Source organism: Pelophylax lessonae (genome assembly GCF_965119305.1).
Source record: "Pelophylax lessonae genome assembly, chromosome: 3".
NCBI lineage: Eukaryota > Metazoa > Chordata > Amphibia > Anura > Ranidae > Pelophylax > Pelophylax lessonae.
Window position 1 is genome coordinate 142,138,159 of NC_138770.1, and position 27,432 is coordinate 142,165,590.

The 27,432-nt window shown below is 41.4% G+C and overlaps 1 protein-coding gene across 1 annotated transcript in view; it reads right to left on the bottom strand.

Moving 5' to 3' along the window:
* GREB1 (growth regulating estrogen receptor binding 1) overlaps nucleotides 1–27,432 on the bottom strand; it is a 227,440-nt gene that overhangs the window by 79,879 nt on the left and 120,129 nt on the right. The window contains exons 9-15 of the mRNA XM_082252227.1: nucleotides 26,932–27,069; nucleotides 20,823–21,008; nucleotides 19,733–20,083; nucleotides 15,596–15,724; nucleotides 15,157–15,261; nucleotides 9,779–9,976; nucleotides 6,977–7,157 (exon numbers count right to left, since the gene is read on the bottom strand). Of these exons, the coding sequence (XP_082108353.1) occupies nucleotides 6,977–7,157; nucleotides 9,779–9,976; nucleotides 15,157–15,261; nucleotides 15,596–15,724; nucleotides 19,733–20,083; nucleotides 20,823–21,008; nucleotides 26,932–27,069 (1,288 nt within the window). The remainder of the gene's footprint in view (nucleotides 1–6,976; nucleotides 7,158–9,778; nucleotides 9,977–15,156; nucleotides 15,262–15,595; nucleotides 15,725–19,732; nucleotides 20,084–20,822; nucleotides 21,009–26,931; nucleotides 27,070–27,432) is intronic.

Genomic DNA, 27,432 nt, shown 5'->3' on the forward strand with positions numbered 1-27,432 from the left:
GAGTCAAGAATACCAACCTCGCCATCAAAAGCATTGGCATTATCCCAATTCCTGACAGATCTTCAGCTTCAAGGTGCAGCTATACCGGTTCCATTGGCGGAGCGTTACACCGGTTTCTATTCTCCACTCTTCTTAGTGCCAAAAAGGACGGGAGGTTGGAGGCCGGTGATAGACCTCAAGAGGCTCAACCGATATATAGAACTCGAGAGCTTCAAAATGGAATCCCTGCAAACTATCATTCAGGTCATTCAGCCAGGAGATTGGTTGATATCTCTCGATCTACAAGATGCTTACCTGCACATCCCAATCTTCCCAACTTATCAGAGATTTCTGAGGTTCGCTGTGGGCGAGATACACCTTCAGTTCAAGGCCCTGCCATTCGGGCTCTGCACGTCTCCGCGAGTGTTCACCAAGACCTTGATAACTGTCCTAGCCCCCCTCAGGGAAAAGGGGTTGAGAGTGTACCACTATCTAGACGACATTCTCCTGTTGGCAAGCAATCCAGATCAACTCAGATCCCACAGGGAAATTCTCCTTCAGACCTTACAGGAGTTCAGCTGGCTCATAAATTTTCAAAAAAGCAACTTGTCTCCGACACAACAGATGGTTTACCTGGGAGCCATGTTCAATACCCAAGTGGGGACAGTGTCCTTACCCAGCCAGAAGATGGATATTATCATACGGAGGATGTTCACTGTAATTCGGAGTACTCATCTGACGGCCTCTCAGTGTCTGAGTCTAGTCGGCACAATGTCCTCTTGTATTCCCATGGTGCCATGGTCCCACTGGCACCTGAGGTTTTTCCAAACAGGTTTTCTGTCACAATGGAGAAAACAACACCTCTCCCAGAAAATCCAAGTGACCGCCTTAATGCGCAGAAGCTTGTTTTGGTGGACGAAGAAGGAAAATCTTGCCAACCCCCGTCACCTAGGCTCATTCAACTGGACCATCCTTACGTCCGATGCGAGTGGGCACGGATGGGGCGCCCATTGCGGGGAGGTCAAGCTTCAGGGAAGATGGTACCACTCAACCAAAGGGGTGGTATCCAATGTACTGGAACTAAGAGCGGCATTTCTAGCTCTGATTTCCTTGGCACCCCTCCTCCAAGGCCACAGAGTCCTCCTGAGATTAGACAACAAGACAGCAGTGGCATACCTGCTGAGACAAGGAGGTACTCGCAGCAGGACCCTCCTCCGAGAGGTCGAACCCATCATGCTGTGGGCAGAGAGGAACCTACGAGATCTCAGGGCCGTTTACATTCCGGGCCGGCTGAACACAGTGGCAGACGCTTTATCCAGGAGGTTCGCAGACAACAACGAGTGGTCCCTACATCCACAAGTTTTTCTCCAAATCACCAACCTCTGGTACCCTCCTCAAGTGGACATGTTTGCCACTCCGGACAACTCGAAACTGCCCAGATTCTACTCTCGTCTCCCCTGCTCTCAGTCGGAAGCAGTCGATGCCCTGACATGCCCGTGGAATTTCTCGACAGCCTATGCCTTTCCTCCCCGCCCACTGATTCTGAAGTTTCTCCGGAGACTTCTCACAGAATCAGTACAAGTCCTGGCGATACTCCCTTTTTGCCCGAAGAGACCATGGTTCCCTCTAGCCATCCATCTCAGTGTGGAACCCCCCATCAGGATTCCACTTTTTCCCAACCTACTGTCCCAGCAGGGACTATTTCATCCGAACCCGCAGAGATTAGATCTACGGGTTTGGAAACTGAAAGGCAAAGGTTTCAGGCCTTAGGGTGTACCCCTGAAGTCATCACGACACTTTTGAAAGCCAGGAAGCCCTCTACCAACGCGGTCTATTCAAAAGTGTGGAACAAATTCCTAGCGTTTGCCGCGGGGCAGGACTTCAACCCCGTCCTCCCCTCTACCTCTCAAGTCTTAGCCTTCTTACAGACAGGACTGGATTTAGGATTGGGACTAAGCTCCCTCAAAGTACAGGTAGCGGCAATCTCGGCTGCAACCAACAAGAGATGGGCCGAAGATCCTCTAGTGGTTACCTTTTTAAGAGGAGTGTTGAAAATTCGCCCTCCCGTTAGACGCTCGTTTCCACAGTGGGATCTCTCCCTGGTCCTGGAAGTTCTTTGCAACCCCCCATTTTCTCCAGTGGAACAGGCTTCTCTTTGGAATTTGTCATTACAAACTGCCTTCCTCTTGGCCATCACCTCCGGCAGACGAGTCTCCGAGCTACATGCCCTGGGAATAAGTGAGGATCACATCACCTTTTTTCCGGACAGGGTTGAACTTCGCCCTAGACAGGGGTTCATCCCCAAGGTCTCCTCCTCTTCCCATCTTCTAGAACCTTGGGCCCTTCCGGTTTTCCAAAACGCGGATGCAACTCAGCACGACCTAGACATCTCTAGAGTTCTTCGAGCCTATCTGGAAATCACAAGTTCATTCAGACAATCTGACAGTTTGTTTGTCATCCCCTTTGGGAAAAACAGGGGCAAAGAGTCCACCAAAAGGACTCTATCATCATGGATCATCAAACTCATCCAGAAAACCTATAAAGTCAAGGGGCTATCTCCACCTTCACAAGTAAGAGCTCATTCTACTAGGGCAGTCTCGGCTTCCTGGGCGGCAAGGGCCAACGTTTCCTTAGAGACGGTTTGCAGGGCCGCCTCATGGTCATCACGTCATACATTCTTCAAACATTATCGTATCGACCCAGGGTCGCTTACAACTGTAGAGTTCGGCAGAAGGACTATTCAGTCAGCCATGTCTTTGCCCAATTAAAGATTTGCATATTTAGCATTACCCACCCATTTGTCTTGCTAGTTATTTATCACTAGTATGCTGCCATGGAGGCACCAGGAAAACGGAAAATTGTTTCATACTTACCGTAATTTTCCTTTCCTGGTGCCTATCCATGGCAGCATATGCTCCCACCCTTGGTATTCTATATGACAGAGAATGATGGGACAGGGGGCTGGGCCTTTCTTTTATGCTACTCACTAGTCCTGAGGGAGGAGTAGAGGCGGGGCTCTATCACTAGTATGCTGCCATGGATAGGCACCAGGAAAGGAAAATTACGGTAAGTATGAAACAATTTTCCGTTTTTTTTCCATGCAGCCTGTGGGCTGAAAGAGAACAGATTCCTCCATTCACATCGATCAATGTGGATGAAGAAATCTCTGCCGGTATTTGGTATGCCCACCATTAGACCTCCCAGCATCTACCCACTTCTAATGATGGGCATACATGCAATGTTATTTTTTTTCCTTCAGCCCATGGACTGAAGGAAAAAAAAAAAGAACGCAGCAGATTCCTCCATTCGCACCGATCAATGTGGATGAAGAAATCTCTGACAAAAACAGTGTTAAAAAATATATGGCGAAGCATAGGGGAGAGCCACCCTCTGTGTCCACCTCATCCCCTATGCTTCGCCTTATATGCTTTTTTAACTGCGGTGGTGAAATCACCTGCTACAGGGCTGCAATCATTGATTTACGTATGTGCTGAGAGCAAACCCTGTTGCTGTCAGAAAAAAATTAAACAATGGTTAACGATAAAATACAGTAACAATAAAACATTACAATATAATAGTATACAGTGCAGAAAAACAGTAGCATTGTGGTATCTGCAAAGAAAATTATAGTTAACAATGAAAAACAGTAACAATAAAACATTACAGTATAACATTATATTATAAAGTACAGTAAAAGTAGAAAGAGTAGAAAAGTAGAGTAAGAACAAAAAATCAACTCAATTATATACAACTATTTTTGGCTTTTTTAATTTTAAATTTTTTAAAAAAAAATTTGTAACTTTTTTTTAAACTTTTTTTGTTACTGTAAAAAAAACCTTAAACGTTTCAGGTTAGGATCTCTCAAAATGTGATAGCCGTCTAACATCTTTCGAGGCCCTTTGTGAAAGTGTGCCATAGACTGTGCCATTCTGTACCCTATACTAATACTATACTAGTGTGTGGTAGCGACTGAAACAGTCCCCGATGCAGAGACCAGGTTGGCCAGGACAAGAGGACCAAAAAAAGATGATATCAAGCCTATATCCATGTTTTCCGGGGGATCAGGGGGTTAAATGTGTGCCTATGTGTACTGTTGTCAGTGTAGTGCTTGTGAACTCACGGTTTATGTTCTCTCCTTTCACGCTGGAACCAAAAAGGGCTCCAGGGGAGAAGATTGCATCATTTCCTGTGCCTGTGTTTACATTACACAGGCGCAGGACGTTCTGCAATTGGTCAGAACTGATCACCAGATCCAGGCCACCAAAATTATTGGCCTGGACCTGATGAATGATTGGTTCTAAACCAAATCAGAACATGGCAGGGACATTGGGTGCATGCGGGCACGCACGTGCGCCCCTTAGCCCCGCGTGCGGCCGATGTACAGTTACATTGGTTCTTGCAGCTGAGCCACCTTGCCACAATAAAACTGCGGTGGGGGGTCGGTAACTGGTTAAAGTATGATAGGTGATATAGCTCAGGAAGTGTATATGCTGTAACTAATATGTGCCCATCCGATAACTGCAATTGTGGATACATTGGTTAATTAACTCCTTTACAACAGTATTACTCATTAATGCGGGGGCAGATATTAAGGTCCACCTACCGCATATATGCTTCCCCATTTTGTGCTAGGGAGCTCTTCATCTACACTGTTCTGTTAAAGACAGCTCATGGTCAATTACTGGCAATCTGGACCTGGTAGGACGAGCTCTGATCATCCACAGGTAATCGCTGTATAAGCAATTACATGGGAATTGCACCACACCTATTTGCATGGATCCCCACTGGGTCTACTGTGGATAATCACAAATGGTTTCATTTGCAAATGTGTGAATGGGGTCTAAAAAAAGTAAAATCTAATTATGCCTCTTTACAAAACATTAGAAAGTCCTCATCTGAACTATACAGTTCAGTTTCGGGCACCAGTTTACAAAAAAAATATCGGGGAACTGGAGAAAAAGCAGAGAAGAGCAGCAAAACTGAGGCATGGAGGAGTTAGTTCTCTGTAAAGTGTTTCAATGAAGGCTGCATGGGTTTCTAATTGCACAGGATATAACTGGTTGGTAATATTAAAAACAAAAAACACAGTGGATCAGTCTTTCTCAACCATGTTTTGAAGAAAACCTAAGGTTCCTCTAGGGCAGGGTTTCTCAACTAGGGTTCTTCCAGTGGTTGTTAGGGGTTCCTTAACCACTTAAGCCCCGGAAGATTTTACCCCCATTCCGACCAGGGGGTATTTTGCGATTCGGCACTGCGTGACTTTAACGGACAATTGCGCGGTCGTTCGACGCTAAACGAATTTGGCGTCCTTTTTTTCCCACAAACAGAGCTTTCTTTTGGTGGTATTTGATCACCTGTGCGATTTTTTGATCACGCGCTATAAACAAAAAAAGAGCGTCAATTTTGCAAAAATAACAATATTTTTCACATTTTTTTATATGAAATTCCCCCAAAAAAAAATGTAAAAATCAAAATTTTATAACATTTTCGGCCAATTTGTTTTATGCTACCTATGTTTGGTAAAAAAAATCGCAAAAAGCGTATTTTGATTGGTTTGCGCAAAAGTTATCGCGTTTACTAACAAAGGGAAAGATTTTTGTTGTTTTTTTTTTTAACGCGTAATGGCGGCGATCTGCGATTTTTTTTGCGGTACTGCGACATTGCGGCGGACAGATCGGACCCTTGACTGACATTTTTGACACTTTTGGGGTTACCAGTGACATTTCTACAGTAATCAGTGCTATATATATGCACTGTTACTGTAAAAATACACTGGTAGTGAAGGGGTTAACTTTATTTGGGAGGGAGGGGCTGTGTGTGTCCCTAGGGGCGTGTTTCTACTGTGATTGGCTGTGGCTTCAGCTGTAAGGATACTGATCAACGGATCTACATAGTAGATCCATGTGATCAGTGTCTTTGCAGCGAGGAGAATGACAGGCAGCTTGTTTACACAAGCTGCCTGACATTCTCCCTCTCTCCCGCCGATCGCCGAGTGGCCGGCAGACATCGGGTCCGCTGGTCACACGCGCGGGGGGGTCTGTGACCACGCGGGAGCGCGCCTCCGGGGGCGCGCGCTCGCTCCCTAGACCCTCACAAGCAAGCAACGTAGCCCTACGTTAGTTTGCCTGTGAGGGGCTGACCGCCGACGTAGATAGTCGTGCGGCGGTCGGCAAGTGGTTAAACAATGAGCAATTTTTGCCTCTCAGATAATTTCCCACTGACACCACTGATCTTTTTAGCTATCTGTAAGGGGGTAATTCTTCCCAATGATCACAAGAGTAAATAGCATTCTTCCCACTGACCATCACACTAATAATGAGTTGTAGATATAGTCATTTTTAGCAGGGGTTCCCTAGGAACGAAAAGCTATTTCGAGGGTTCCTCTGCGTTGAAAAGCTTTTCCGTGAGCAATAAGTAATTTCTGCCTTTCATATACATGTAACTTTTGACACCAATGACCTACAGATATCTGTAAGGGGGGATTTTTTTCCACTAACCACTAGTGTAAGAAGCATTCATCCCAGTGACCATCATACTAATGATATACAGCGAGCTGTAGATGTAGTAATTATTTTCAGGAGTTCCTCGAGGCCTGAAAGTTATTTCCAGGGTTTATCCATGTGAAAAAGGTTGAGAAAGGCTGCCGTATATTGTCAATCCAGGTAGTATCCAATTGCATTAGGGGATCAGAAAGGGATTTTTTTTCTGTTGAAGATAATTGGACCACAATTTAAAAATTATTTTTGCCTTCCTATAAATCAGTTGCTTAGGGCTTTGTGGATGCAGGTTTTTTATTCATTTATTTTTTTGTCTATTGGTTTAACGTAGCCAAACTATATAACTGTTAGACTGGTAAACTTTGAAAAAATAATGGATTGAAATAAATTTATTAGCGTAAAAGAAAAATAGTAACTGTTTGATTATATTCCATTTCTCTAAGTCAGGAGGCCAGTCAAGCAGTTGTCTTTGCATCTCCTAATATGCAAATGAAGAATACCTGGTGAGATCCCAGTGAGCGTGGTCATGAAGCAAGACAAACAGTGTGTGCGGATTCTGCATGGCTTTTTGTAGAAAAGATTTAAATTTACTGGGAGCCTCTGTATCCAACTTCATGATGTACTGCTCTAAACAACTCTTAGTGAGTTGCTTCCTCTCAATGCCAATTTCTGCAAGAACACCTGTATACACAAAGACACAAAATTATACAAATACAATACAGTATCTTCATCCAGGCTGGTCCCTGTTGCTTAAACTGGATGTAAACCCTCACATATACCCAGTGAAGTGAACAGCCTCAGATGATACACAGAGATGAGACAAATCTCCCTACATAAGTTTTACATGCAAATCTGCTGTCTTCAGCTTATATATTCTTTAAAAAGGGTACATGAATAAATAAATAGTGTTGCGCATATCTAAAACCTAATATTCAGTGATAACAATAAATAATAATAGATAAAAAATATATAAGTGAATAAATAATGATGATCAGTGTACCTTCAAATAAATAAGTGATGACAAATAGCCAATATTAAAATTACAAAAGCTCAGCAGAAATCAATAAATCTTCAATAAATTATGATTAAAATTGTGAATAAATAAAAATCAAGTCCAATATAATATTGACAATAAAAGTGCAAAAGTGTAGCAATATTATTTTGATCCAATCCATAAAAATAGTCCCAACAGTGTATTGGTGATAAACAAAAAGTTCCAAATAAAGTGCTCAGGCCACCTCAGAGTGGCTGGTGTATCCCAAACAGTGAGTGACCGAAGTGTCACAGCCCAGCGACAACTATGCACCCCCCTATGAGTGGGTGCTCACCTTCATTTAAGATGTATACGAGCATATAAGCAGGGGATCTCATACAGGTACATCAGAATGGCTCAACCCCAACGGCAGCAATCCAGCCAGTATCCGCAATCCAACGTCATATGCAAATGTAAGCAAACTGACAATAGTGCTAAAATCCTTTTAAAAGACCTTTATTCATATAAAATCAAGTGCACTCACATGTGAAGGTGCATCCATGCACCTTTAAAAAGCCGTTCGTACAATGTATGTACCGAAGAAGATATTTTGTATCTATTATTATTTATTGTTATCACTGAATATTAGGTTTTAGATATGCGACACTATTTATTTATTCATAAGATTTTTCCCACTTATATGAGAAGTGAAGTACTTGCGGCATTTTATTTGTTATATTTAGGGAGGTTGCCCACGGGATTCTTTGTTTTAAAAAGTGTACATGGTTTTAGAAATTTTTCTTCATGTTTCAGCAGTGGGAGAGGAGTCTAAGCATAAACTATGTGTGAGCTGATTGGAGGAAAGGCACACACCCCACCTCCACATAGGCAGAGGAATGAATAAACTTGCAAAGCTGTGCTGTGAATAGACCAGCTCTCTGCTTATCTGTCTCTAAGTCCCTTCCCCGGCACAAATTTTCAGCTGTCTTTATCTCCTGTGTCGGAGAGCTTGTCAAAAATTATCATGCTGATAACAGAGGGATGGAGCAGCAGCAAGATATGGGACTTAGGGCTTTGGAGAGGCATTGGTAAACCCTACAGATTTATGTACCCAGGTCAGATTTCATGAATGGGGTTTACATCCACTTTAAGTGTGGAATTGTTACTTTTATGTCAAATTAGTTAATATTTGATCTTACAAAATTCTATGTTATTACTCCTAAAAATATGTAATTGTCCTGCTTTCCTTCGTGGCAATAAATATAAAGTTACAATTTTAGATTGCCAGAGGATATTGGCATTTTAAAGAATAAATAAATGGGTGGCCAGTGCTGAACTAGTATAAGAATACTAGTTGACAGGCTGGCTTTAGCTATAATAGGTTCTGAGTCCCTGACTCAAAGCAAGCACCCAGATTGAGAAATTAGAATGACGTCAGAACTGATCTGTGTCTTTCTTTCAGATCTGGGCCTCAGAAAAAAGCTACTGGATGAGCATGATAAATAGGGGAGGTCAGCAATAGCATCCCATATTCTCCTACGACTTTATTTCTTTATGGAGTAATAACGCATGAGTAATTTTTGTGAACTGTCTCACAAATTAATGCAAAACTGATAATTTAATGTGCATAAAACCTATAGTAAATTAAAAATATGATTTGCAGTTACAAATTACAATATTTAAAATGCTGCGTGCATTATGCTTTACTGAATAAACCTTTTTCTACATGATAACCAGCATTCATATTTCTGCTTTTTGGAATGTTGAAAGTGTAATTTAAAAAAAAACCCATGAAAACACACCATCCATGGGGATAAATTGTAAAACGTGCTAAAAAATGCACTGCACCTGTCAAGCAAAGGAGTAAATTAAGTTATATTGTAATTGCCTAAAAGTAATTTTTACCAAGCTTGCTTGGATGCCGTGCCATATTTCTGTTTACTGTATTTCTTAAACAATTTTGTAATTTCTCTTTCTAGAGGTAATCTGCATATCTGACAATGTAAGCCATGTTAACATCAGAACATCCAGCAATTCTAATAACATTATGAGTGCCAGATTAAGCTTGGATTCGTAATGGGGAGCTGAGAATCCGTTGCCCACAGAATTGTAGGCTTGGGATGACGTTTCCCAAGAATACCCAATTGGCACCAACTACACTATTTTATACCTGGCATTCTAAAACAATGTCAGAATTCAAAAAAAGAAGCACTGTGCAGGTAGGATGAATATCCTATACATGTGTTTCCATAATAAATTTTGACATTGGCTGCAGAAAGACTTGATCTCAGAAATCCTTTTCAGTGACAAAAGTCTGACTATTCCTTACCTGAATTCCACACGTGAGAAAGTGTTTGCTGATAAGTGACTTCAGATGGAGGGACACAGATAAGAAATTCAACTTTCTCAAAGGAGCCCAGGTCCAGGTTCTGGGTGCTGGAGTCCGCAATGGAGCACACATGTGATAACAACTTCTGTGCCACAGCCAGCTGGGAGGGACGGAGCTGATGCCACTCCAAATTATAACCTGCAATTAAGAACATTTATTTGCTGTAATGAAGCACATTTTATGATTTATAAAGAAGGGCTGAAACGAAACTGCTTTTGACCAACATGCAGAATGCAAACTAGAGATCCACAATATCTCTTTCTTTCTAACAAATGCTTTAGGCCTCGTACACACAGACGCCAGGGACTGTATGTAAAATTCAGAGTTATGTCCCCTCCTGGAAGGTTCTGTGTACGGCAGTCCAAAGAAATCAATGTCTGTATGGCAGATATACACTGGTACTTACGTAAACACATGACCTTGGATACACACTGGAGTTGATTTACTAAAACTGAAGAGTGCAAAAACTGGTGCAGAGGTGCATGGTAGCCAATGAGCTTCTAACTTCAGCCTGTTCAATTAAACTTTGACAAAACTTTGACAAAAAAAACCTGGAAGCTGATTGGTTTCTATGCACAGCTACACCAGATTTTACGCTCTCTAGTTTTAGTAATTCAACCCACTGTCTTTTCATACTAGATCTTATTTATCTGTAACCATACAATTGTTCTATAACATAATTTATAATCTGATCTGTAACTATACTCTCCCAAGTCTTTTTATAACAGATACTATTTACCTGTAACAATGTTTTACAAGTTTTCCTATTGGATATTATTTATATATAACCATATTCTTCCAAATCTTTCATACTAGAAGGGTTGGATAAAATTGTGGAAACAAGTATGGTAAAAGAATGAGATTTTTACCTAATATGGTGTTGGACTGGGTTCTACTCGGAATTGACATATATAAGTCTTGTATGACCATGGATAATGGAATTTGATACCACTCTTCATGCAAAAATCTTGTGCAATGTCCCTTTGTCTCATTCGGTCAGTTAACCATGTCGACCGCACTTATGTTTACCACACAGCACCGCAAATAAATTGGCAACTTCAGTCACAGAGGCACCAGCTAAGTGGGCACTAACAATTTGCTCTCTTTGAAACTCAGTAAGCTCTGACATGACTCCATATTGTTAGCAAAGCATGCAGTAATTAACAAAAGTGAGGCTTCCCATATGTTATCTAGGTGTTTCATCACATAGCAAAAACAAAAGAATGTTACATCACTTCCGCTTTCAATGTGAAACATGCAGGGCCATCTTAACGAATGGGCACGCTGGGCAGTTGCCAGGGGGCCCCACTTGCCCTGGGGGCCCCACCTGCCCAGCGACCCAGCCCCAGCCAAGCATTAGTCCTGATTCCCATGTGCATCCCGCCTCCGAACATAGCAGGTGGCAAGCGCCTGTCGTCCCTGCGCTGCTCTCAGGCCACTTGGGCCATGGAGGGGGAGCCCACAACTGCAGGAATTCCTGTCCGCCTCCACGGGGACAGGCACACACAGGACAGTCGAGTCTGACTCCCGTCCGTGTGTGTGTTCACCCAGCCCAGCCGCCCAACTTGGAAGCTGTCATTAGCCTGGCACTGCTGTACCAATAAATATCGCCTTATCAATAATTTGCATTTTTATTCTTGTGGGGATTGTGTAGGCGGGGCCCCAGTGCACTGCATTGCCCGTGGCCCTTTAATGCTCCTAAGATGGCACTGGAAACATGTTGTCTCTTTCACACCTACTAATCATCTTGTGTTTACATATTTTTCTAAAACCCTTGTATATCTTATTTATCTGTAACCATTCTCTCCCAAGTATTTAATAGTAGATCTTGTTTATCTGTAATTGGTATATGTATGTAGCCGTAATTGCCAAGTTTTTCATACAAGATCTTTTTTACCTGTAACCCCCCCCCCCCCCCCTTTCGAATATTTCAAACTAGATCTTATACGAGGGTTCCTCAAAAAGTTTCCACAATTTATTTAACTCTAATTATAAAGAATTTCAAAAATGACATCACTTTTCTACCTAGTCACCTTCCTTTGTGATGCATTTTCCCAGCATTGTACCAACTTTTTAATGCCATCAGCACAAAATGTTTTTGGTTGAATGCATAGCCACAGATGCACTACTGCTTTCACATCATCATCACATCAAAATCTTTATCCCCTTAAAGCTTCTTTGAGCGGTCCAAAAAGGTGGAAATCAGATGTTGCTAAATGCAGACTATAAGCTTGGTGTTCCATAAACTCCAACACTTAAACAACTCTACGAGAGAACTTTATTCCCAGACTGAGCACACATGCAAAGATTCATTTGTGTTCCCGCAACACCTTCTGCCCACAAAAAGCATATGACAGAACGCTGTTCCTCTTTAGTGCAATTTATACGTTTTGCAGCCATCTTACAGGTAAATATGACATTTTCCAAAAGGCACAGAGGAAGGGAAATTAGAAAAGGATGTGTGCACTAAAAAAAGGATTTGTCAATTAACAACTTTAAGATTGGAAGGATTTTCCCTCTTTCTGACAAGGCCCTATTTTGCGATTCGGCACTTTGTTACTTTAACGGACAATTGTGCGTTGTGCAACGCTGTACCCAAATAAAATTGATGTCCTTTTTTCCCACAAATAGAGCTTTCTTTTGGTGGTATTTGATCACCTGTGCGATTTTTATTTTTTGCGCTATAAACAAAAAAAGAGTGACAATTCTGAAAAAAACAATATTTTTCACATTCTGCTATGTGACATTCCCAAAAAGAAAAAAAAGTAAAAATCAACATTTTTTAACATTTTAGGGCAATTTGTTTTCTGCTACATATTTTTGTTAAAAAAAATCGCAATAAGCGTATTTTGATTGGTTTGCGCAAAAGTTGTTGCGTCAACTAACTATGGGAAAGATGTATGTCATTTTATTGTTTTTTTTTTTTTTACTAGTAATGGTGGCAATCTGCAATTTTTTGCGGGACTGCGACATTGCAGACCCCTCACTGACATTTTTGACACTTTTGGGGGGACCAGTGACATTACTACAGTAATCAGTGCTAAAAAATATGCACTGTTACTGTAATAATGACATTGGCAGGGAAGGGGTTAACATTATGGGTGATCAATGGTTTAAATGTGAGGCTAGTGGAGTGATTCTAACTGTGTGGGGGGGGGGGGGTGGCTTCTGAAATGACTGTAGAGACATGTGATCCTATACAGAAGAACCACATGGGCTCTATGATCATTTCAGGGAGAAGAACGGTCAGCTGTGTTTGCAACCACGCGCTTGCCCCCTAGCCTACTGAGAGCTAGCGGCATACATGTACGGCGATTTGCCTGGGAGCGGCTGCCTGCCGCAGTACATCTGCGGCATGTGTTCGTTAAGCAGTTAGAATAATTGCAAAAACTTGAATAACCACTTTGTGTCCAGGGCCATTTTACATTTTCACACAAAGCAGCATTCTTTGCTAGAAAATTACTTAGAACCCCAAACAATTACATATTCTCTGAAAGCAGAGGCCCTGGTGACTGTTGCTAACAACTTCAAGTCTAGGACATTTCAAAATAGCATAATGATGTGAAGTGGTTGAACAGTTGTATCAAAAAAATTCAATGAATCATTTTTAAAATTAGGGAGTGTTTGAAAAAAAATAATAAAACAAATTTAAAGGGTGCTGCCAATTAATATAAAGACTTATTTAAGTGAAACACAGACTGGAACAAATTTTAGCAGTTTGTGCACATAGCAAAACTGTGTTTTAAATGACTGAAAGCATTTTTTTTAGTGTCTGAGCTCCATCTGGTGGTAACATGTGAAAGCGCAGGGAGAGGTCTATTTATTCTAGGTATTTATTTAGTGTTGACAATTTATGCAGCACTTTTCATATTGTACATTCACATCAGTCCCTGGTCTCAAAGAGCTTGCGATATAAGATCCCTACCTCACATACATGCTAGGGCCAATTTAAACAGGAGCTGATGAACCCTATCAGCATGTCTTTCAAATGTGGGAGAAAACCCACACAAACACAGGGAAAACATGCAAACTCCATGCAGATAGTGCAATGGTTGGGATTCCAACCCAGCGCTGAAATGCAGAAGTGCAAGTCACTGTCTATGTGTATACATATATATCAGTTCTGTTAGGGGCAGTTCTGTCAGGGGTCAAACAAATGCTATAAATTAATGTGCAGTTCAGTGAGTAAAAGAAGTATTTGATTCCCAAGAAAACATGACTTAGTACTTAGTGGAGAAACTCTTGTTGGTAAGCACAGAGGTAAGACGTTTCTTGGTGACAGCCAAGAAACCTTAAGGATTTAGAGAAGATCTGTAAAGAAGAGTGGACCAAAATCCCTCCTGAGATGTGTGCAAACCTGGTAACCAACTACAAGAAACGTCTTACCTCTGTACTTGCCAACAAGGGGTTTTCCACCAAGTACTAAGCCATGTTTTGCTTGGGGATCAAATACTTATTTTACTTACTGAACTGCTACTCAATTTATAACATTTGTATGATGTGTCTTTTTCTGGATTTTTGGTTGACATTCTGTCTCTGTCATTTAATATACACCTATGATAAAAAAATTATAGACCCTTCATTTCTTTGTCAATGGGCAAACTTACAAAATCTGCAAGGGATCAAAGAACTTTTCCAATATTCCAATGTTTCCCTGCAGCCAAAGGTATTTGAAAAGCAGTGAGGAAGTGATATGTCGCCTCCTCACTGCTTGTGTTAGCCCTGAAATTGCCAACTCAGTGGCATCACGGGGCGGTTGCAGTGCAGCCCCATTCACTTGTATGGGTTGTGCCACCATCTAAATGGGCATGCTGTTTAATTTTTGGCATGGTGGCAGCATGTGTACAGCCCTAAGCAGCTGTATGCCCTTGTTTAGGTGGGTATTTGGTGGGGATTTTAAAGCTGTGTCTCAACCGCCTTCTTTTTACTGCCTGCTGTCCACCCTTGTGAAAGACTCATAACTGAGAAGTATAGCTGGCCATACACATGGTCAGTTTTTTCATTCAAATAGCAGGTTGAATGAAAAGACTGACCCAATTCCCCCATCCACATATTCAAGATAGGTGGGGGAATCCTTCCCGCTGCACTATTGTATTCTATTGTATTCCTGCAGCACTGATCAAGCATCTTTTTCCAACAAGGCAGTTGAACAGAGTTTGATTGATAGATCAACTTCTGTTCCACCACAGTGGCCATACATGGATCGAAACTGGGCCAGGCCCTGCTGAACTGGCTGAATCTCAATCCATGTACAGCCAGCTTAAGTTTTATAATGAGATACATATAACCATATTAAAGAAACTGCAGCTGCCACTTACTAGTACACGTAGCCGGTCTGGGATCTACATTTTTTTTCGTTGTTGAAGAAATGATGCCAAGGTTTTCCTGATAATATTTGTCCAGCAGAACATCTATGTCCCCATCTATAGACAAAGTAGATAACCAATTCAATCAAGTAAGACACACAGCACATTATCCATATGGGCATTGGAAAACCCGTTATTTACATACCACAAACAGTAGGTGTTGACTATGAATGGGTTATTTCATTATAATATGAATATGATTAGGAGAGTTAGGAGTAGGTTCAATCGATTTTGTTTCAAGGCTTCAAAGAATAGTAATTAAAAACAAAAAAAAAAAAAAGAAAAATACTTTTAACTTTATATATTTATCTTTGTCTGTATTTTCGTGTTTTTCTTGTAGTTCTTAATTACACAGACAGGTCTACAATGATGTACAGTTAGCCAGAAGTACCTGGACAAAGACTGCTGAAGAAGGTTCCTAGAGATTCCACCTTGCCACTGACCAGCTCATAGTTGACCTCTTTCAGGAATTCCGCTGGTGTGTACATACTTTCCATTAACATCCTTGACTGATATTTTCCTGAAGGGGTCAATGGAGGTTACACATTAAAATAACAAAACAATACGTTTTAGGGGTTCAAGATGGCTTTCCCTTCAAAACCTTTCCACAAACATATTTTTCTATGTATATCATAAATAAAATGCCAGCATCCCTTTCTCACACCTATTCCAGAAGAAACCAAATATTTGTAATATTTACACAGCTTTTGGGGAAAAAGAGGAAAAAGAGAAACTGTCACCTAAACTCTTGAGCTAGTTGTGGATTGTCAGAAGTTTACCTGCCCACGGTATTAAAAGGACAGTATTTAACTATGTATAAAATAAAAAACACAACTACGTACCGGTAAATGTATGTAAATGGTATAGTTAATATTAATTAATTATTAGCCTATTCAACCCAAAAAGAGGTTGTGCAAAGAAACCAGAGATCATCCCCCATGGTCACTAGATGAATGGGAGGGAAATTGACTATTTCATTACTCATATAAACAGACAACTTGATTCAAAAATCACATCATGTTCTATTCATTCAAAACATAAAAATTATATATATACACAAGATACTCTCCAAAAAAGGAGCCTACTACTACCACCCCCCCCCCCCCTTGCTATTATAGCAGTTTGATTTGCTTGATTTTTCTCCTTTTTAGGCTCCTTTTTTGGAATGTCTCCGTCTACTTTGGCTGCTCCTGGTTCTTCTATTTAGCCAAGTCATCCTGTGCTCATTAGGAATTTGCAGCCATGTGCGTAAATTTAAAAATGAGGAATTCCCTTTGAACATGACTAAATGATTAGTCAGAAATATATAATATATAATATTATATATACAGTGAGGTCCATAAATATTGGGACATCAACACATTTATAATCTTTTTGGCTCTATACACCACCACAATGGATTTAAAATGAAACAGACAGGACGTTCTTTAACTGCAGACTGTCAGCTTTAATTTGAGGGTATTTATCCAAATCAGGTGAAAGGTGTAGGAATTACAACAGTTTTTATCCTTGCCTCCCACTTTTTAAGGGACCAAAAGTAATGGGACAATTGGCTGCTCAGCTGTTCCATGGCCAGGTGTGTGTTATTCCCTCATTATCCCATTTACAAGGAGCAGATAAAAGGTCCAGATTTAATTTCAAGTGTGCTATTTGCATTTGGAATCTGTTGCTGCCAACTCTCAATGTGAGATCCAAAGAACTGTCACTATCAGTGAAGCAAGCCATCATTAGGCTGAAAAAAAAACAAAACAAACCCATCAGAGAGATAGCAAAAACATTAGGTGTGGCCAAATCAACTGTTTGGAACATCCTTAAAAAAAGAATGCACCAGTGAGCTCAGCAACACCAAAAGACCCAGAAGACCATGGAAAACAACTGTGCTGGATGACTGAAGAATTCTTTCCCTGATGAAGAAAACACCCTTCACAACCATCAAGAACACTCTCCAGGAGGTAGGTGTATGTGTGTCAAAGTCAACAATCAAGAGAAGACTTCACCAGAGTGAATACAGAGCGTTCACCACAAGATGTAAACCATTGGTGAGCCTCAAAAAACAGGAAGGCCAGATTAGAGTTTGCCAAACAACACCTAAAAGTTCCGGAACAACATTCTATAGACAGATGAGACCAAGATCAACTTGTACCAGAGTGATGGGAAGAGAAGAGTATGGAGAAAGAAAGGAACTGCTCATGATCCAAAGCATACCACCTCATCAGTGAAGCATGGTGGTGGTAGTGTCATGGCGTGGGCATGTATGGCTGCCAATGGAACTGGTTCTCTTGTATTTATTGATGATGTGACTTCTGACAAAAGCAGCAGGATGAATTCTGAAGTGTTTCGGGCAATATCATCTGCTCATATTCAGCCAAATGCTTCAAAACTCATTGGACGGCGCTTCACAGTGCAGATGGACAATGACCCGAAGCATACTGCAAAAGCAACCAAAGAGTTTTTTAAGGGAAAGAAGTGGAATGTTATGCAATGGCCAAGTCAATCACCTGACCTGAATCAGATTGAGCATGCATTTCACTTGCTGAAGACAAAACTGAAGGGAAAATGCCCCAAGAACAAGCAGGAACTGAAGACAGTTGCAGTAGAGGCCTGGCAGAGCATCACCAGGGATGAAACTCAGCGTCTGGTGATGTCTATGCGTTCCAGACTTCAGGCTGTAATTGACTGCAAAGGATTTGCAACCAAATATTAAAAAGTGAAAGTTTGATTTATGATTGTTAATTGGTCCCTTAAAAAGTGGGAGGCACATATACAAACTGTTGTAATTCCTACACCGTTCACCTGATTTGGATGTAAATGTAAAAAAAAAGATGTAAAAACCCTCAAATTAAAGCTGAAAGTCTGCAGTTAAAGCTCATCTTGTTTGTTTTATTTCAAATACATTGTGGTGGTGTATAGAGCCAAAAAGATTAGTATTGTGTTGATGTCCCAATATTTATGGACCTGACTGTATATATATATATATATATATATATATATATATATATATATATATATATTGTGACAGGTGGAGACTCTGTCACAGAGAAAGTGGTCATTTAAAGGACACAGAGTGTGCACATTGGCTCTGTGCAGGACTACAGAGCATAGATGTGCAGTGGAGAAAACTGCTGTTGCAGCTTTCCCCAGGTTTTGGTTTACCTGAAAGGGGCTCTGTAGTTTGGAGATTTCAAAGTGTCTTGGGAGGGACGGAATCTCCAACTCTGTGTCCATGTTTTGTTGATGACCAGCAGGGTGTGTGCTCAGTTAGGTGCACACAGCCCTTATAATGAAGGTCTAGGAAGACATCAGGGCTCCCAGTTGGAGACTGTTCCAGCCAGCAGACAGGAGGTCTGTTCGTGGGGAGTCAGGAGGACTCCGATACTCTCCGGGAGTCAGTGGCTGCAGGTGGCAGCCGTAGCACATGTGTGTGTGTGTGCGTGTCTGAAGAGACAGAGGCCACAGTGAAGCGGTTAGCTTCGAGGAGTCCATGGTCTGGGGACCAGCATAAAGTGCAGAGGTATTGCTGAGGGAAAAAACTGCACGAGAGCGAGAGAGCCAGGTGGGCTAGTATTTTGTTTTGTATTTACTGGCGAAGAACCCCTGCATGGGAAACTATGTTATGGACTTTCCTTATTGTTTACGTTTGCCTTTTAATAATAGTGGGCTGCCATGCCCTTAAAAATGTATACCTGACTGCAGTGAATCACTGAAGAAATGCATCTACTGCTGAGCTAATTGTCCCCCATGTTACAATATATATATATATATATATATATATATATATATATATATACTGTATATATACAGTATGTATATATATATATATATATATATATATATATATACATATCATATAATATAATATAATAACTAAATCAGCTGCAATGAGTTCACTTGCTACATGTACAGTATATTCACAAAGGGACTTATTTGCAACAGAAAAGGCTACATTTTACTTTGCAAGGGACCCTACACCAGGGATCTCGAAAATACGGCCCTCCAACTGTTGCAGAACTACACATCCCATGAGGCATTGTAAAACGCTTACATTCCCAGACAAGACTAGGCATGATGGGAATTGTAGTTCCTAAACAACTGGAGGGTCATAGTTTGGAGACGCCTGCTCTACACAGTGGCCTGCATTTTACGGTTCTGGTATGAGCCTGTGGCATCTTACGGAGCTCTCTTTTTCTCTTAATGCAGCCGTGAAAACTCTGTGATTGAAGAAGACTGTCACATGACTTTGACAGGTCACGATATTGGGTTCTTCTCCCATTTCTACTTTTCACCACCACATTTATATTGCACTCTGCCCACATGGAAAAATAATCTTGACTTCATAAACTTAAAACATTCTCTCTCGTGCCACCTTATGCCTCAGCTGTGTTTAGTTTTCGGTTTACATGTCACTGATGTATCCAACCTTAAAATCCTATAAAATCAATCCACAAAAACTTAAAATAAAGGTTTTTATGAATATCACACCAAATAAATACTTTTTCAGAGTCAGATGTCAACAGATGATGCAAACTACCTGTTATAGCAATGCAGGAGTCAATGCAGTTGGGTCTTGACGTGCAGATTATTACCACATAGTTGGTCTTGGTCAGTTTTCCATCCATCAACAGTTTAAACATTTCAGACAAACCTTCTGCTAAGGAATAGCTGCACTCAATGATCTTCACACTCTCATTACAAGAACTGGCAGCCAGACCAGCCAACCAGGGCAGCTGAGAGGCGGTCACTGCCGTAATGGGGCTTGGGAAGTGAGGAAAGGCCTGCGACATGGTTTCTTGGTACTGACGAATTTCGGCAAGGTGTGTCTCCCGCCAGGATCGCATGAAAATCTGTTCTAGATCTTCTATAAGAGGCACCTGGTCTGAAGCTGAAACAAGAAAATAGTATTATATATTTTCAGCTCTTCTTCTACACTGCAAACATGCTTAGAAATACAAGTAACTGTGTTCTGGCCAACACTCCTGAGCTTGTGGACCTAAAGCCAAAGGTGATAAACACATTAATGGATATTTAATATTAAATCATTAACTGCATTTTTTAATGCAACTTATGTAAAAGCTTTAAAAGTCAATCAGGTGTGTCACATGCAAATATGCTGACAAGGAACATACTGATAGGAAGAGAAAGCAGAGAGAGCAGAGAGATGACCTTATCTGATGCTGTTCCTTTACTGCCCACTCAGCAGTCTGTGGATAGGGAGGTGTCAGCAGTGTATTTCAGCAAATTAAACAGAAAGTAAGCTGATGCATAAATATTCATTTTTAGAGCACATTTGTTTGGAGGATTGAGCACATTTTAATTTCTAGGCACTGAGGATATGACTGGATGCTGATAAATGTGAACATTTTATTATTGGGGTTATTGTTACAGCTATGAGGGACTTTTGTTGCTTATTGATATTTTTTGCGTTATTTAGTAAGATTTATTTTATGAGTGCATTGGAATTTAGGATTATAGAGTTATTGGGTGGATGTTACATCACTAAGATGCTATCGATAGGGTGTGCAGAAAGCGCGCAGAGTGTGTTGCATATGAAATAAAAACTCCAGACTAGGAGCACTGGATTGAGCCTAAATATGCTGAAATTATTATGGGTCTTTACTTACCAAGCTGAACAAGATAATAAACAGTCAGCAAAAGCTGCATTTCTTCTGAAATGGGCTGAATGGTGGTAGGCCCATACTGTTCGTAGGTCTTTGGCATAGACTGGGAGTTCTTGTAGCAGTTATATAAGAGAGGGCTGACAATAACATCATTCACATTACCACAAAGGTAAGGGAAGTTCCCATGACCTGTAAAGCCATAAAAACAACGTTAACATGTGTAATTTTTACGATAATTCAAATATAACTAACTCTAAAACTTAATTTTTTACTTTTGGAAGAAGTGGGACGTGGTTCAAACCCCTGAGTTTTTTGTTTTGTTTTCGTGTATGTGTTTTATTTTTTTATGTCTGTGTCACTTTTCCCCAAAGTGGAACTTTAATCAAAATGTAAAAGAAAAAGTTGACTGGCAGGCTTTTTTAATATAGAAGAATCATGCTATGCCTCTTCTGCATAAAGTATTCTTACTTGCCTGTTCACACTGTACACTAAGCTGCGCAGGTGCAGATCTGTGTATAGTTTCGGCATCTGCCCTAAAGAATGAACTCCCGCGTATGCGCAGGAGTGACATTATCTCCATCTGACTAGTCAGAACATCTGAAGACCAAAACCTGGAAGCAGACCTGCAGAAGATGTCAGCGTCCAGCAGGAAGCTCCAGGACACTGAATCACTGGGGTAGAAGTGAATATAGTTCAGCTTTACCTTTTTCAGTCAAGCCACAAAAGGAAATTAGAGAGGACCCTCCAAGGGGATCGTAATATGGAAAATTGTTATTAAATACTTACCGTAATTTTCCTTTCATGGCCTATCCTCACGTCACCACACAATGGGTTAACACCTCCACTGGAGCCCACAGGACCAGCTCTTCCTAGCTAAATAAAAGACAGCCCCTCCCCCACTGAAGTGTTCGATAACCTAGCCTGCGACAGGCCGCTAGGGAGGGAGTACTGTGCTGACGTGAGGATAGGCTAGGAAAGAAAAATTACAGTAAGTATTTGATAACAATTTTCTATATTCCTGGCCCTACCTCACGTCAGCACACAATGGGATATAACTAGCCGAATAAATGGGCAGGAGAGAACACATGAAAAGAAACATTGACAATCCAAGAAAAGCTGCCAAAGACAAAAATAATTTATATGTCTCGTCCCAAACTTTACAGAACTTGCTGACTGCGCACCTAGCTTGTAAAGTCAAATGAAGGGCCATCTCTCATATATCCTTCACTGAAATCCTGGCATAACTTCCCCAAAGGCTGCCACCTCTCCGATCGAAGGAGCTTGCCCTTTTCCTGAGAAGAAAGACCTACTTCCTGGTAAACCAATAGAAGAAGACTCAAGAACCTGACGGCAAAATAAAAAGATTATCCACTTTCCTCATGTCTTTGACCTTTCCATGTACATGGTTACTTGTGTAAGGACCTGAAGTCTTCCTGCTGTGTACTCAGTGACTCCATGTGAATGCTTGGAGGGACTGCCCCCAGGTTTTCCTGGAAACTGGATACCACTTGGAGATGGATGTAGTATCACTATTTCTGGTAAAAAGAAACAAAAGGAATCTTTGCAGGAAAGTGCTTCAATCTCCAACATCTTTCTGTCTGAAGCAACTGCTGGCAGAGGAACTAGTTTTACCACTGGGAACCCCAATGAAAATAATGCTATTGAAGCAAAGGATGCCTGTACTAGTGCTTTCAGAGCCAAGCCTAAATCCCATGAAGTAAACAAGGATTTCCTTAGTGGTCTTATATGGATTATAGCCTGCATGAAGCATTTGTTCAATGGCTCTTCCACCCATCTGCAGCTTGAAAAAAAGGAAGAGACCTGTACTTTAAATGAGTTGTATGCCAGACCAACCTCAAGCGCTGAATGTAAAAATGTCGAGGATATTGGCTAGAGCTGGGGACAAAAGAGAGAAAAAACTTTGGTGAGCAAAGAGAAAAAACTTCCTTCATATCCTCTTATATGTAGCATTCATGGTCTTGTGATCTTTACCAAGGTATAAACCACCTCAGATGAGAATCCCTGTACCTCTAGTCCAGCCAATTCTATGGCCAGGCTATTAAGAGTCTCATTGGATTGGGGTGCTGCCATTGACCTTGGCATAAAAGATCTTGTTTGACCAGAATCGGGATTAGTGGTGCGGATGATATCTGGGGAGCAATTAAAAAGTAAAGCCCCCTTGGCAGGTGGAAAGCACCTGTATGGTATAAATGTGCTCTGTCCAAATGTTCCGAAGAATCTTCATAATCAAGGACACTGGAGGAATACGAACACCAATGGAAAAAATTCCATGGCACTGTGAATCCACCTTCTGTCACTTCACCTTTGTACCTTGTTACATATACCGGAAGTTGTGAGTTCAGTGGACACCCTATGGGGAACTACCACTGGAATGCCCCATAGAGCTAATACAAGTTGAGATACATATTGTTGGAAAATAATTTGCCTAACTGATCTGTTAGTGGATCCTGCTTTCCCAGTAAGTAGACTGCCATTAACTACCTGTAAGTGGCTCTCTGTCCAGCGAAAATGTTATGTTACGAAAAGTAACAGGAAAAGACAGACACTTGGTGCCCCCTTGGTGGGCAATGTAGGCTATTGCTGTCTTGTTGTCAATCATCAACTTCACTTGGGCCCCTTGGAGCAAGGTCATGAAAGGCTTGCAATTCTAGAAAAAACTGCCTTACATTCAAGAGCATATGCATTCCACTAGGCTCCAATGGCTTGCACTTGTCTCCTCAGACTGGAGGCAGAGTGGCATCGGACGCCAGAATTATTCCATCTCCTGGGCTGAGAGGCACGCCACAAAAGAGGCACACTGGTGTCCAAAACTCCAGTTCTTGCTAATTTGTGCAGACGTAAAGACCTTCTGATCCATAGGCAGCCCACCCCATTGACTAAGTAAGGCAAATTGAAAAACCCTCATGTGCCACCTGGCCCAAGGCAGCACTGGAATAACTGCTGTAAAACGTCCCAATAGGGACACTGCATAAATACTGTCTTATGACTCTTTGTATGCAAATTTTCAATTTGCTAATTTTTGGCGTTTTGGAAAAACACTTGACTTATTTGGGCATGAAAAACTACTCCAAGATGCTTAACAGATTAGGGAGGGTTTAACTTCTTTTCCTGTTTGTTCACTAGTCGACTAAACTTGGAAAAGGATTTCTAGGACAAGGTTGTGATGCTTTGCCAGCTCCTGGCTTACACATGCAACAATCAAAACGTCCTCCAAGTAGTGGTAGAGCCTTATCCCCAAAGACGAATTACTGCCACTACTGCCAACAAAATGTTCAAAACGTTTCTTGGTGCTGTGCCAATTCTAAAAATGGCAAACACCTGAACTGGAAGTGACAGCCGGTCACTGCAAATCTCAGATGTCTCTGGTGTTACGCACCGATTGGTACATGAAAATATACTGTACGTCAGCCAGGTCCATTGACTGTAACCGGTCCTCATGCTGAACTATCGCCATGACTGTTTGCATGGACTCCATCTTGAACCTTTTGTTGTGTATGTACCCATTCAATTTCTTCTTCTGATCATGAATGAAAGGATATGGTGATTGTACTCCCAGCTAAATGTCTTTGATGTTTGTCGCCCAAACTCTCCAAAAAATAGGCTATCCTGGCTCCCACTGGAAGACACTGGTTGGGCCCACCTTCAAAAGACTTTCCAGATGTCTAGCAGCCTGCTCTGGATTTGATTCCATATAAAAAGGAAGTTCGAACTCCCTTCACTGTGATCTGGTAAGTTTCAGCCTGGCCTATAAGATTTGGCCTCCTGAACCCTTCTGAAGATTGACTGATTTGCGATAAAAGATGGCTGCTTCCTCTTGTTAGACTGTGGCCACAATCTTGACATTTCGTCTGTCAGTCACTCGCTTCGTCCAGCGTTTTGCCATACAATGACCTTCTCTTATGGAGTATGCTACAAAGGGCTTGTGTGGAAGCTTCATCCACCCTCCAGTGGCACAACCACAAAGCTCTTATCAGTGTGACTTAATGTGCCAGCTCTAAAACTAGGTCTATTGAAGCCTTAGCTAAAAGTCAGCAGACAGGTTCAAGTCCTTCAGAACCATGCCCACTCCTGCATGTTCCACTTGAATTAAAGGCCATTTCTTAATGCTTTAAACATCATAGTTAACGCTGTTGCTAGTCAACAGGAAAAATTTTCTGCAGGCCAGTTCACCACAACTTCTGAGTTGAAGGTGCCTTTCTGCATGCACATTTTGAAGTGTTCAGGTGCTTTTTTAATGCATTTTGCCATGTTACAGATGTGTTCCATACAGAAATAATGCAACATGTTCTCCTTTAGTTGGCTGTACTGGAAAACACTGCACTGGTGTGGTGTAGGCCATTAGAATCAATGGTAAACACTGTTCATGCATCCTTGACTCAGAATAAAAATGCATTGGACTGCATCTGGTGTGAACCTAGTCCATTTTTCAAAACATAGTATCCCTAAAGGTATTGAAAGGCAAAAATACTTGCACACCAGATGCTGGCAGGCCCCATCCACTCCTGGAAGTGCTTTGTTTAAACAGCTTCATTGGATAAAGCTTGGAGACTGTAATTTGGTCTTCTTATCAGATCTCTCCCATTCCTCATCATTGAGATATTAACTCTGTCATTGTGGGAAAAGAAGGCCCTTCCTTTTTCACATTTGGAAATATCTGCATGCTTTTCGTGATGTTGGGTCTGCGTCTTGCCTGTGGCATGGATATTTGCTCCATGCTTTCTGCTACAGCCTTTAGGCTTCGAATTTTGTGCATCCGCTTCCTTAGCCCTTGTCATTTGAGGCAATCCATGCAAATTAATTCCCCGTCATTGCAGAATGCATGCAGGTCCAACATGCATCCAGGGCTGGGCAAGGCATTTTCTATTGCGCTGATTTAAGCGCATGTGAGCCATTACCATGTGAGCTGCTTAAAGGGGCATGAAAGCCGCCCTGTGTGGGAATCTGAGGAATGCAGATTGTCCTGGTCGGGAGATGACCAGTGGCGGGTCTTATGTTTTCTGGAGTGTTTGGGTTTAGGGCTTCTGCTCCTAAAATAATGCAAAACACCATACTTTACATTCCTTGAGCATTCCTTAAGCGCTCTTTTAAAAATATGTCCAACGCTGCCCCCTCCTACCTTTGCTAGTCTTCTGTGCCACTGACAGGTGTGGTGAGCTTATGCAAAAAAGAAATATGGAAAAAAATCATAATTCTCTCACCAAGAAAAAACAGATACTCTGTCCCTTTTAGACCCATCTGCTTTCATCTACTTACTTCAGAAGCAGCAGCAGGTGAGGCCAGGCAGCCCCTCCAGAGGCAGACAGAAGGTGAGCCCAGGCAGTCCTTCCAGATACAGACAGGAGACACATAATCTGAGACAATACCAGTCAGACTGTCTAACCCCCCGGGAACACAGTACAGCACAGCAAGGGAGCAAACAGCAACAAGTCTTTACCTCATAAGAGAAAACTGGCAGGACTGTAGAGAGAGGAGAGAAACCAGTTCCTATGCCGGCTCTAAGACTGTTTAGGCTGCTCCTTGGTGACTGGCGGTCACTACCCCACGCCGCCATGTCTCCTCACCCCCTGTGACATCATCCACCACCGCTCTCAGACCAAAGACAAAGCCAGGAAAGCAGTGCGGCACACTGCCTATACAAGACAGGAAAAACCCCACTGGTGACAGAGCAAATTTTTTACTAGAATCCCCAAAACATATAAGAAATTGTCAGGTGGTTTACCATTTGGCATCTACTAAAATCTGAAATTTTAATAGGTTAACATTTCCTTTACAGTACACAGTTTAAAAATAACCCCTACAATTCAAATGCAGGCAGTTAGAGGGCCTGCTCATACATCTAGGTCTCTTTGTGATCACCTTTGCATCCTTTAAGGCCAAAGTGCTCTAATATGCAAAATTCCAACATTTTCTAGAATCGGGCCTTGCACCACCTTAAACTTATGAAGGATACAAAAGCGAGGGTAGCTTTCAGCATCGCTATGGAGTTTCTGCAGTATGTGCTATTTGCATATTAGAGCACATTTGAGCCCTTATTCCAGTTAAGGAAGAATATTCTACTGACAGTTATACTTTAAATCAGTGGAATACATACCTTTAAATATGACCGGAGTGATCATACATGACTTAAAAAGGTTGTCAGGGATGGAGACTGGCTCTCCTGTAGCCACCAGAGAAGAAGAGAGTATGTTCCCAGCTGTGGTTGGTGGAGCACAGAGCTGAGATAAAGAATCTATAATAAAGGGTATTTAGAGTAATTCAATAAATCATATGAAATAAAACTATGCTCAAATGAATAATATCCATTTACTTGCAAGAACATTTTTTGATGGGAGGGATTTCTTGTCCATAACTGAACATAAAACATAGCCCCAGTGCAATATAAGAAAACAATAACCCTGGCTCTACTAGTTAGGGCCATGTAGAAGAATTAAAAAAAAAAAATAGGCTGTGTGTGGTCATTTATTTTTCCCATGTATCTTAGCTGACCTAATCTGAAATCAGGAAAGAAACAAATCTGCTTCAGGAACTAGTAGATATGCAATCAGGCACTTTACAAATATAAATGACTTACATGGATTACCAGAGCAAAAAA